At 36.6% G+C, this 13518-nt stretch overlaps 1 protein-coding gene across 1 annotated transcript; it reads right to left on the minus strand.

The window, feature by feature from the left end:
• Positions 1 to 222: 222 nt before the first annotated feature.
• On the minus strand, positions 223 to 1497 carry LOC115956710. The gene is made up of 2 exons (XM_031075014.1): positions 1267 to 1497; positions 223 to 486 (listed from the first exon to the last, which is right to left on the minus strand). Exons 1-2 carry the CDS (start codon positions 1495 to 1497, stop codon positions 223 to 225), a joined length of 495 nt encoding a protein of 164 aa, XP_030930874.1.
• Between the last annotated feature and the right edge of the window lie 12021 nt (positions 1498 to 13518).

The following is a 13518-nucleotide window of genomic DNA, read 5'->3' on the forward strand; positions in this document are numbered from 1 at the left end:
GCTGTATGCTTTTCTTTCACTTGATTATAGTAACTCATCATTGTCATTGGTATAGACCGCTTCTTCGGAGCTTAAACACCTCATGTATGGGTGGGAGAAGCCTCTCTTGTACAAGATGTCCTTTATTAGAACAAATCATGCTGCTTGGACCTTTAACTTCCTCGCGGCTTCCTTACCGTCTGGTAATGCGCCGTTTTTTAAGTAGGAGACTATTGGTGTGGTCTAGTTGCTTTCAGAACCTATCACCTGCACATCAATAAAATCTATTAATGGTGAAAACTGAACGAAGGAAAGTACGTTGTCAGGGATGATCATGTATTCTGCTAATGCAGCCTTAGCAAGACGGTTGGCTTGCTCGTTCTCTCCTCTGGGGATTTGAACAATCTTAGCCTGTAGGTTGTCCACCATTCTCTTTGCTTGCTCCAGGTACTTCTTCATCCTTTCGCCCTTACATTCGTAATTATCGTTTACTTGGTTCATGATGACCTAGGAGTCATAATGAATAACCATACTCGCAGCCCCTGCCGCATTAGCGAGATCTAGTCTCGCTATTAGAGCTTCGTACTCTGCTTCATTGTTGGTTGTAAGGAAGTCGAGACGAACCATGCATTCAATCTTGTCCCCTTCTAGGGAACAAATTACAATGCCCACTCCACCAGCTTGTCTGTTGGACATTCTGTCGGTGTGTATACTCCATTGAGGATACTGTTCTGCCCCCTAGCCTTTCACGTTAGTGAACTCCGCAATGAAGTCAGCAGCCACCTGCCCCTTGATGGCAATACGCGGGCGGTACTATATGTCGAACTCACTTAACTCTATTGCCTATAGTGCCATTCGTCTGGCAACTTTAGGATTGCTCATCACTCGCTGTAGGGGCTTGTCCATTAGGACGATCATCGTGTGGGCTTGGAAGTACGGCTTGAGCTTGTGGGTTGCTATAACTAAAGCGAAGGCGAGCTTTTCCATCAGTGGGTACCTCTCCTCTACACCACGAAGTGCCCGGTTGGTATGGTATACAGGCTTTTGCACCTAGTCTTCTTCTCTAATCAAGGCTGCACTGACGGTGGTCGGGGATACAGCCAAGTAGAGGAACAATTCTTCCCTTGGTTTTGAGGGATTTAGAAGTAGAGGGGAAGAGAGATAGGCCTTCAGATCCTCGAATGCCTACTGACACTCGGTCTTCCATTCAAAAGATTTCTTAAGCGTGTGGAAGAAAGGTTGACACTTATCTATCACCCTTGACACGAACCTATTCAGTGTGGCTACCTTGCCGTTGAGGCTTTGTACTTCTTTCACGTTCTTTGGAGGCGCCATCTCTATTATGGCCCAGATTTTGTTTGGGTTAGCCTTGATACCCCTCTGAGACACCATGAACCCCAGAAACTTTCCTGTCGTCACCCCAAATGCACATTTGCCTGGATTGAGCTTCATGTTGTAAGAGCGAAGGGTGTTAAAGGTTTTCTTGAGATCATCCCCTTTTTGGCTCTTTACCAGCATGTCGTTAACGTAGACTTAGACATTTCTTCTAATTCGATGTGCGAACATTTTGTTCATGAGCCTTTGATATGTTGTACCCGCGTTCTTAAGGCTGAACGGCATCACTTTGTAGTAGAAAAGGCCTTGGCTGGTAACGAACGAAGTCTTCTCCTGATCTGCTTTGTCCATTTTGATCTAATTATAACCTAAAAAAGCGTCCATGAAGCTCAATAATTGGTGTTGGGCCATAGAGTCAATTAGGACATCAACTCGCGGGAGGGGGTAGCTATCTTTGGGGCATGCTTTGTTCAAGTCTGTGAAGTCCATGCACATTCTCCATTTCCTGTTGGATTTCTTGACCATCACCACATTCGCCAACTAGTCGGGGTAGTAAACTTCCCTGATGAAGCCTGCCTCTTGTAACTTGCGGACTTCTTCTGCTATAGCTCGGTCTCATTCTTGAGCGAACACCCATTTCTTTTAACGGATGGGAGAAAAGGAGGGCGACACATTCAACCTGTGCACCTCGACCGAAGGGTCGATTCCTGGCATGTCTTCATGGCTTCAGGCAAATACATCCTAGTTCTCTATGAGAAAAGTTGTGAGTGCTTGGCAGACCATCGGGCTGGCGAGGGTGCCAATCCTTATTGTTCAATCTGGCCTAGAGTTGTTGAGAAGTACCTCTTCAAGTTTTTCAATGGGCTCTGCCACCGTCTGTTGCTCTTCTATGTTCATTGTCTGCACATGATCGTCCATCTCCAACATTGCTATGTAACACTTGCGTGCAGCCACTTGATCTCCATGTAATTCTCCTACTCCGTACTCGGTGGGGAACTTGATCATCAGGTGGTAGTTTGATCATCAGTTGAGGGTAAGTCATCCAAGGATGGCATTATAGGCAGACGAGCAATCGATAACAAGGAATGTAACATCTTTAGTGATTTGTTGAGGATAATCACCAACCGTAATGGGTAGTGTGACTGCGCCGAGGGGGTAAACCTTATTCCCTCTGAACCTGATGAGTGGGGAGATGGTCGGGACCAGCCATTCTCTGTCAATCCTCATTTGCTGGAATGCCGGGTAGTATAGGATATCAGTAAAGCTTCCATTGTTGACCAGGACTTGGTGTGTGTTGTAGTCCTCTACCTGTATGCTAACGACGAGTGCATCGTCATGTGGGTGGTGGAGACGTCGAGCATCTTCTTCTGAGAATTCGATGATGGGGTTGTCGATCCACGCCATCTTTGGGACAAAACCCGTTAGTTGGACATTCTGAACCATCTCGAGGTAAGTCTTACGGGCCTTTTTGGACGAACCCGAGGTCGTAATGCCTCCCACAATCATTCTTATATCTCTTATGGGCAGCCTAGGATGCTCGTTCTCCCATCGGGGAACCTGCTCTTGTGGTGGGTCCACTCTTTTCTTGCTAACGAACCTTTGCAACTTTCCTTGTCTGATAAGAGCTTCTATTTGTTGTTACAAATTATAGCAGTCGGTTGTGTCATGACCGTGATCACGGTGGAAGTGGCAATACTTGTCTCTAGACCTCTTATTGGGATCTCCCTTCAACTTGCTGGGAAACGTCAGGGCTTTTTTATCTTTGATGTGCATCAAGACTTGGTCGATCGGTGCAGTTAGCAGGGTGAAACTTGTGAACTTCTCCGTGGGGGGCTTGGAGTGCCTATCCTTTCACCGTTCTCCAGTCCTAGCCATCTTCCGCCCCCTATCTTGTTGTACGTCCTCTTGTCTTTCTTTCTTTTTGGGCTGCTTTTCTTGGGCCAATAGTGCATTTTCCACGTTCATGTACTTAGTAGTCCTGTAAAGCACATTCGACATTGGGTCGTTCTTATATAAAGAAAATAGGAACTTACCCTTTTGTAGCCCATTTGTGAATGCAGTTACGAGTATCTTGTCGTCAGCTTCATCGATTGAGAGGGCCTTTTTGTTGAAACGGGTTATGTAAGACCTCAGCGTCTCATCCTCCCGCTGCTTAATGTTCATCAGGCATGCAGTGGACTTCTTATACCTATGTCCCCCAATAAAGTGTGAGGCAAACTGGGCACTTAACTCCTTGAAGGTACTAATGGAGTTGGGCGTCAACCCGTTGAACCAAATCCTTACGGGTCCCTTCAACATAGTGGGGAAGGCCCTACACATGATCTTGTCCGCCATTCCTTGTAGGTCCATTAGGGTCTTGAAAGACTCCAATTGGTCTAGGGGATCCTTAGACCCGTCATAGGTCTCCAACTGTGGCATAAAGAACTTTGGTGGAAGGGGGAACTAAGTGACGAATGCTGTGAATGGCAAGTCAGTTCGATGGACTAGGTCATCGAGGTCACTAAACACCTGTCCTCTGAGGGCGTTCATCATGAAGTCCATCCATTTCTTCATCATCTGCATCTCTGCGATAATGTGAGGTGGAGTCGTATCTGTGACGGATAGACGACTCGTGTCTTATCGCTTTGGTCTGCTTGGGGCATTGCTACCTTCCGACCCTTCAAGGTCCCTTCTCTTAGTGTTTGTGCCTTTTTAGTCCTCCTCCTGAGTGTTAAGCCCTCGTGTTCTTTTGGCGCAGCTGCTCTTCTAGATCATGGTTTTGCTTGGTGAGGCGCTCTACGGCAGTGGCAAGAGTTTGAACTTGTCTCTCGAGGGCGGTGGTGCGTGGTTCGTCTCCTTGAATATTGTTGGTGTCGCCATCGAACGAGTAAGTACCATGCGACTTTTTCCCACAAACGGCGCCAACTGATGATGCTGAAAATTGTCAGTAAGTCACATAGTCCTCATGTGCTTGAAACAACACCTGCGAAACAAAAACAAAGATCTTGTAGAGAGTACCAGTGTGGTATCGGCCAGATACCCTTCGAAGGTCAAGTTAGAGAACTTTCACAACTCTAGAGTGTCAGAGTTGGGGAAATTATGCATACCTTGGTTTGTGAGGGTTTTGGGGTTTTTATAATAGTGTAGAGTTAACATTTGTTTCTTGGTGGAGAGGGCCTTTCCTTGTGGGGAAGATCCTTGTTAATGCGCGTATTTTGCGAGATTCTTTCCTTATAAGGACTCTCTCAATTAGGGTTAATCGTGAGGCATAAGATATTTCCTTATGTACTTATTTGTGGAGCCCAAGCAAAAAACCATGCTGGAGCTGTCAAGAGCCCCCCTTTACTCCCATTAGCTTCTTTCCATCAGCTCCCCATCACGTCAAGGCGGTCTAGTCGTCCAACAGAAAGTCATCGGCTTGAGGGCAGAGTCATCGTCTTCTGCATAGTAAAGCTGATGGGTTCTTTGAGTTCGACGATTTTATCTTATATGGACAAGACTAATACCTTTCTCAAAATTACCCTTATCAAAAAGAAAATATAAAATAACATATATATAACAATAACTAAAATTGAAAATACAAATTAGAAAGAAATTAAAATCTAAGTTAAAAAAATAGAATAACAAGATTACAACCTTTGAATTGTATATCAATTTAGGAGTCTTCAACAATTTTATAGGATGCTTGTTGGGAATCACCTATGAAAAAATAAAAAAAATAAAAAAATTACAAAAAAAAAAAAAAACTATTACAACATATAACAAATGGAATGAAACATATACCAATAGCTAAAATTGAAAATATAAATAAAAAGAAAATTAAACTAAATTAAAAATAGAATTGTATATTATGACAAAAAAGAAATTAAAAATATGACAAAAATATTTGATTCCATAATGAAAATCAACACTATTTCAAAAGTACTATTAGCTTTCAATTCCTATTAAAAAAAAAAGTATGAGAATCATTAACCTTTGTTGTTTATTGTTGGACTGAGATTGTGATATGCTGATAGATTGATCCTATTAATAACACAAATTTCTTTACCTTTCCATCTTAATGTTACAAATTGCGTCTAGATTGTACCTACCTCTCGTGATGGCATAACATCTGTTATCTTAGATTTATTGGATACAATAAACAATTTTTGCCCATGCAAAGTAGATGGAACATAACCTAATTGATATAGGATTTTAAGATAGAGAAACCGTACAATTGTTTTTGGAAAAGATAATGATTGAGTTTTTTTTTCTGCCTTTCATTATATTCATATGACCTTTCTTTTTTTTATTAATTCTATTTTTTTTAGTATGGCAATATAACATGTTGATTAACAATTCTATTTTTAATAGAATTTAAATTTTATATCAAATGAGACTCTAACAATATATGTCCTTTAAAGAAAAAAAAAATCTATGTTATACCCTTATTGCCTCATTCTCGTGTTTTTATTTTTATATTTTACATTATGTTGATATCAAAATTTTTTTTTCTTCATTCTATTCATAAAAATATATCCTTTTTTAATTCCATTTTTTTTTCATGGGATAACAATAAACACATTAATTAGAAATCTTAATTATAATAGGATATAGTGATATACATAATATTTAATTTTTTATTTTTATTTTAAAAAAATTCTTAAATTTTTCTTCAATTTGGTGCAGTCATTTGGTGCAACCATAACTTTTAAACTTAACTTTTATTATATAGTATATGATATGCTATATGATCTATAAACTAAAAAAAAAAAAAAATTCAACCATATTTAGCTTATAAAAGTTTTAGGTTGTCATGTCAAACTAGCTCCCATCTATGTTAATTGCATGCAGCACTAATTTTTTCACATCTAATTCTTTTGTATCATGTTCACACCTTCTTCTTCTTCTTCTTCTTTTTTTTTTTTTTTTTTTTTTAGAGTTTCAACCTATGGCGTCTGCTCCTAATGATTGCTCTTTATCATTAGATCAAGACACCAATCAGTTTTTGGTATAGGTGGAAATTAAACCCCAGATCTCTTATACAACCATCAGAGACTTTATCAGTTGAGTTAACTGGAACCCACATGTTCACACTCTTTCATTCTCCAAATAATAATAATAATAATAATGTTCACATTATTTGTAAATGGTAAGTACGTTATGCGCATGGGTACCTTTTTTTTTTTTCTTTTTCTTTATGTCCTAGACACACGCATAACGCATTGAAACACTTGGGCCACTCTTTGTCTGGGCCATTGTCTACAATGTCTAGTGACTGAACTAAGGGGGGGCCTCCCCCACCAATTTTTTTTTAAAGGTTAGTGTATAGACCATTTCTCTCCCGGTGCCTTCTGAGGTCTCCCCCCTTCTCTGGTTTTCTGCGTGTTTATGTCTCTGGTTCTCTGCGTTTATGTTTTTTCTGGGCCTATGTTTTGGTTGTGTTTGGCTTTTACTGTTTTGTTCTGGTTTTGTGTGGCTAAACTAAAGAAAACACATTTGCACCAAGGAAAAACAAAAGAAAGAAATACAGGCATATAGCATGTTATGCGTGTAGGTTATAGGATTGAAAAGAATACCGTGAGAACTGGAGAAGAGTATGGAGGAGTAAAAAGTAAAAACAAGAGGAACAAAAGAGATAAAGATGAGAAGGAAATGGACGGGTGAGATCTAAGAGAGAGTGAATAAGGAAAAAAAAAAACGTTTTTTTGGGGTATCAGTATGTTATTTTTATGGAATTAAGTCATCAATTTTTTTTTTAATTGGAGCCATTGACTTAATAATTAGTAAAAGAAAAAAATTAGTGTAGTAAAAATTTATTTAGTTGAGATTCATGTTATTAAAATTAGGATAAAGTTTAGTTACAAAATTGGTTGTAATCTAAGATTACAATCTTATTCAATATTTTTTTTTTTACATTAGACCGATTTGGTTTTTTTTTTTTTTTTTTTTTTTTTTTTTTTTTTTTTTTTTTAAAAAAAAAACATACAACGCCTACTTCTCTTCCACTATTACTATGTGCATTTTACTTTTTCTATGCTTATGTTGCTAAGATTATAATTATGTGTTGTATAGTTTGCTCAAGTTAAAATAACATGTTGTCTTGTTGTGTTTCTAGGAAATACTATCTTCATCTCATGACATATGTGCTAAATCCAAGGGCAAAAGAATCTTCCAAGGACACACATTCATCCACTTGGGTGGCCTAGTTGGTAAGAAATCGAGCCAACAAGTCTTAGGACTTGGGTTCGAACCTTAACAACTAGCTGTGTGTTGGTGTATATGGAATCATTCTTAAGAGCGATTAGGGTGCTATTATAGTTATATCTAGGTAGGCAAGCTACACTGATAGCCCCCTAACCATTTTCTCTTACAAAAAAAATAAAAATAAAAATAATCCCCATCTTGCACATAACTGCACATGGTCCTTTGTGGTAATTTTTTTCTCTCTTGCTTCTTGGGTACTAAGATGTTCATTTATTACATGCACTTTTTACTTGCTAATTATGATTCTTATTGCCTTTTGGGTTTCTAAAAAATGATCCAGCTTTGTCCAATTTTAGTTTTTTTTTTTGGGTTAATTGTAAGCATAATATTAAATTTACGGGTTTTACTAATTATTTGTGTCTAACATTGCCACATCTTCCAAATTTTTTTTTTGTTTTTTGGGAAAATTTTCTTGATTCCTCAATGTCTTTCACAATTTGTAAAGAAAGAAACATCGTTGCCACTCCATAATATCAACGTATTTTCTATCTTTTGACTCAAAAAATGATATCAACGTAATTATTGTCTTCCTATATTTTAAATTTGTATAGTTCTTAAGTTGATGTTTTAGTATTGTCTTGATTTTTATATATTATTTTTCTTGATTGATTTCCAAGAGGGAAACTTTTGCAAATGTAACATGTAAAAATTAAATGTTGTTGTTATTTGCTTGATTTTTGTTTAAGTTTTAAAAAGATTTAGCCGCCACAAGCATTAATACTTTTGAAGATTCCTATAAAAAAATCACTTTGAAGATTAGGACCAATGTCGATTGAATAGGACCGAAGTGGACAGAATGGACTAAACAAGACCAATGCGGATTGATTGGCCGGAATAGGACTAAAGTGGACCAAAGTGGATAGAATGGACCGAATTGGACCATTATGAGGACTGAATGAGACTGAAGTGGACAAAAATAGGACCAATGTGGACCAAATAGGACCAATGTGGACCAATTAGGACCAAAGTGGACCAATTTTGACAAATCCACCATTGGATTACATTCTCATCTTATGTTCTCCATACTTACAAAATTTCTAGAAAATTAACTTAAAAAAAAATGATATCAACATAATTATTGTTTTCTTATATTTTAAATTTGTATAGTTGTTGTCAGGGGCGGTTTTTTGTGCGTAGCCATGTGTCTTTTATCGAAGGTGTGACTTTGTTAGGCTCAGATTTGTTTTGGGGAGTTCAACCTGGAACTAGACATTGGACCGCATAGATCAATGGCTTCCGGTGTATTTTTAAGCCTACAAAATAGATAAAGCCTAAAGTCTTAGAATCATGATAATTGTTGAAATAAAGAAATAATATGCTTATCATGATAGCTTTGATTAGATGGTGAGTTGATGCATTATTATTATATATATTAAGTGATGTCTAATATTAGAAAATAATTAATTAGGTATCAAATGTCCAACAATGGGATGAGTCCAATAGTCCATGTCTATCAAATGTCCAACAATGGGATGAGTCCAATAGTCCATGTCCAGTTGCGGTTCATGGTTTTGTTCATCATAATAAGGTATGTCCGGCAATGGTCCATGTCCAAATAATATATGTCCAATGGTAGTTTATTTCCAAAAAATATGTGTCCAATAGTGGCTCATGTCCAAATAATATATGTGCGATAGTGGTAGATCGATTTATGAATATGTATGTTTATTAATGAAGTATTAGTGAGATCATGTTCATTAGATAGTGAGATGATATTAAAATAACTTGCATCCAGCAGTAATATAATGATGAGTTAACATGTACTTAATAATGTAATCTTGAAAATTAAGAAAGATTGACTTATCTTCACAGTTTGTAGCTCCAGCCGTAGAACAACACTGGACTTATGACGTTTCAGCTGTGCGATCAAACGAGTCCAACGGTACAGTACGATATTATGAGTCCTTCCATGGTGACTTCATGATTGAAGGGGAAAAATGGGTCCAACTGGAGGGAGAGAGAGCATGTCCAGCCATGTGCATAGGTTGGTTAAGTTTATCCTCTTTCATCATGCACTTAAATGACTTTCCCCATGTAATGCTCTTTTAGTTTTTTAGTCAAATATGAATGATGTTGCCTTCCATGAGAATGACTCTTAGCATTGTAAGTTTTTGCCTTTCATAGGAAGGGCTTTTAACATTATGAATATATGTCTTCCATGAGAAAGGGCTTTTAGTAATAAGTTCTTAGAAGAGTGTTTGATATATTTTAAGGTGTGTGGAGATGGTAAGAAATATATATATATTTTGTGAGATATGGTGTTTGTAATATGTAAAGGAATTATATGTAGATACTTTGTTGGACATGGATCTAGTATAATTATACTTTGTGAGACATGGAGTTTAAAGATATATGAGAAGTATGTATGGGTATTTTGTGAGAAATGTGTTTGTAAAATATATGGAAGTGTGAGATAGATAATATGAAGGTTGAATATAGTGAATACATGAGATTAAAGATGCTGCTGCAGTGGTCTTTTGTGTTATGACATTGGTTATGTTGCTTTCTAAGAAGTGAGGTATTGCAAGGGAAATAGAGAAAGAGATGGAGGTGTGTTTATGAGTAGTAAAATGATGATATTTCAGAATAATGGAGTGTGGGAAAGATGAGTAATGGGTAATGGTGCTGTAATATATGTGTTGTGTTGTTATCTATGAAGAAGAATTTTGTAAGAGAGATGGAGAAGTATGAGAATGTATATGTGGCAGCCAAATGAAGTTTTAGAATAAGGGGGTGAGAGAGGGATGGATGGTGTGTACCCCTGGTGTGTAACTTGGTCCTCTTTATATAGAGCCAAGCATGTAACTAGATTAGAACTAGTTAAAGGGAAATTTAGCAAATAAGGAAAAATCTTTGACAAAGTAAGTGGTCTCATTAGTGGGATTTTGTTTTTTAAACAAAAGAAGAAAGTTAGAGACTTTAATGGTGTTAGAGCTGCTGCTACAGCTTTTAGCTATCAAATGATGCCATTTGAATAATATCTTTTGCTTGGAAGGAAAATATTTGGCATTAAATTCATGGTTTGGCTAAAAATGGTAAGATAACCCTTATGGGATCCTTACTTCTATTTCTGGTATCATAGTTGGAGCCACTGCAGAATGTGTTGGAGTTGGTGCAGCTTCTGCATAAGCTGTTTCTGCAGAAGCTATTTCTACTTCTGCTGGAGCTGTTGGTATTTTCAACTAAGTTTTCTCTTTTAGAAAATTATATGCTTAGTCCATATATAATTTTGGTAAGTAATAAACTAGTTGGTTGATATTTGATGAAGTTTTAGAGATGTAATTATGGTCTTTTTGTATCTTAATCAAATCTTGGAGAGTAGGGAGAGCATTTTAATGCTAGATATGTGATATTAATATATATTTAGCCATGTGCTCGGAATTGATTTAGATGATAATAATATAATCTACATGAAATACTATAATTACATTTTTAAACTTATATTATATGATGAACATTAATTTTTATGTAAAGAGCATGAGGAGTTTTATCATTTTAAGTGTTATGTGGTATGAGAGGCTTACCAAATGTTACCTATTGCACACTAACCTGTTAGAGTTCAGGGAATTAAGGAAGACATGCCAAGCAACATGCTTTCCTTTATCAACTTTGAACCACTTGAGCTTTATTGAACATACTTCTTGACCCTCCAAACCACGACTCCCAAAATTCCCCTAATGAGACTCATGAGCTTGGATCATGAGTCAAAAATGAGATAATGTGCAATGAGCTTGAACTATGGGCTTTTTTTATGCCTTTTGTGTAAATATCGGCTCTTTTGGGCTTTAAGAAAGGTTTTCCCAAAATCCATGATAATATTGATGTGGCATCGGTTGCAAATGGAATGAAGCCATGTGGTGTGAAAAATTTGTCCTCAACAGTTGTTAAGTTGATGTTTAAGTATTGTTATACACATCTTGATTCTTATATATTATTTTTCTTGATTGATTTCCAAGAGGGAAACTTTCGTAAATCTAACATGTAAAAATTAAATGTTGTTGTTATTTGCTTAGTTTTCATTTAAGTTTTAAAAATTTTTAGCCATCACAAGCATTAATACTTTGAAGATTCCTATAAAAAAATCACTTTGAAGATAAGGACCAATGTCGATTGAATAGGATTGAAGTGAATAGAATGGACTGAATAAGACCAATGTAGATCAATTGACTGGAATAGGACTAAAGTGGACCAAACTGGATAGAATGAACCGAATTGGACCATTATGTGGACCAAATGGGACTGAAGTGGACAGAATAGGACCAATGTGGACCAAATAGGACCAAAGTGGACCAATTTTGACAAATCCACCATTGGATTACATTTTCATCTTATATACTCTATACTTGCAAAATTTCTAAAGAATTAAATATTAATAGCTTTTTCATTAATAAATTGTTTAAATTGTAAGTTTTTGTAGTTTTAAATTATGCATAAAATATAATCTTATAGATCATATAGCAAATAATATCTGATTAGTACAAAATTTGACATGTGTATTAAGAGTGTAAAGAATATGCAATCTAATGTTTCAATTTTCAAAATATGTGGTAATGTTAATAATATTGAGTAAGGTTGTAACTTTAAATTACAACTAATTTTGTAGCTACATTTTGCCCTTAAAATTATTTGCTTTACATGTCAATGAAAATAGGACAAAGTTTGACTTTAAACATGTTTAGAGCTTTCGGCTCCAATCACCAATAGGAAGATGATATTTGTCCTTGTCATATGCAATGTACTTGAATCACTTAACCCAAACAACCAAAAGTCATGTGCATTGCACATAATGGGACACATTTCATCTTCCTATTAGTAGTTAGAGTCCAAAGTTTGAAACATGTTTAAAGCCAAACTTTTCCCATGAAAATAACTATTATTTTATTAATAACCGATAGTGTTTGTAGCAAGATTTGATACAGAATCAATCATAGATAATTTTCGAGATTTTAAAGAACATCAAGTTCCATTTTGATAGATGAGTGAATTGAAATGTATTAAAAAAAATGCTTATTTTGTATGTTATGCTTTCTTAATATAGAACAGACATTAGTTTTGATTTTCATAAACTTCTTTTTGTTGTAAGCTTTGGTCCCATGTTCGAATCTTGGTTCCATCCTTACTTTTTTCTTAGAAAATTAGAAATATATAATATATGAAGAGATTCGGGCTTGACATCTCCACAAAATGGGTTCGTACACTACTATCCTGTTATTGCCAATTTATGAACAAACTTTAGAGCAATATTAACTGGGTGGGTCCCATCATGCGCCTCTGACATGGCAGTCCTAAACTTCACCCTTTTATGCTCTTGCTTTAGGAGCATGCATGAGAGAGATACACACATGGGCCGATAGTTTTCTACTCCAATTAAATCTCATTGCATCACATCGCATTGAGAGAGAGTGAAGATCACCGCATCTTTGCACTACTAAATCTCATTAGTTAGTGTTGAAGAGGACTTGGATGGAGTTGAAATGGAGGAGGATCATGGTGTCGCCAGTTTTAATGTAAGCGGCAAACATGACGAGACAGATTTCGAGTGGGGTACCGTACAATGATAAAAGAGGAGGAAGAGAGTGAGGGGGAAGAGAGAGAGCAAATATCAGTCGCTAATGAGATGAGGGAGAATTGAAGCGAGAGTATAGACTGGGAGAGAGAGTTTCAGTTTGCTTTTTAAGAAAAGTGAGACATAAAAATTTAAAACAATATAAAAATAAGGAAAACAATCAAATATTTAACGATAAAAGCAGTGTATAGCAACTAATGTAGAGAGGGGGAGCAACTAATCAGGGGAGCAACTAATCAGGAGTAGGGGTAAGGATAACAGATAACAGAAATAGAGGGTGTAAGAAGATTATGGAAACTGGTTAATTACGTATATTACTAGGAACATATAAAAGACAATATGGATATGTGGAATAGAACACAACACAAGATACAAAAAGCTAAGGGATATTATTAGATTCAACAACTTTTTTA

Source organism: Quercus lobata, chromosome 8, assembly GCF_001633185.2.
Source record: "Quercus lobata isolate SW786 chromosome 8, ValleyOak3.0 Primary Assembly, whole genome shotgun sequence".
NCBI lineage: Eukaryota > Viridiplantae > Streptophyta > Magnoliopsida > Fagales > Fagaceae > Quercus > Quercus lobata.

Bases quoted from the DNA above. Each gene is read 5' to 3' on its own strand.
- LOC115956710 (XM_031075014.1), bottom strand. From the start codon at position 1,497: ATGCTGGTAAAGAGCCAAAAAGGGGATGATCTCAAGAAAACCTTTAAC. The intron at 487-1,266 runs GTAGCCACACTG...TATGACTCCTAG, and splicing joins TACAAAGCCTCAACGGCAAG to GTCATCATGAACCAAGTAAA.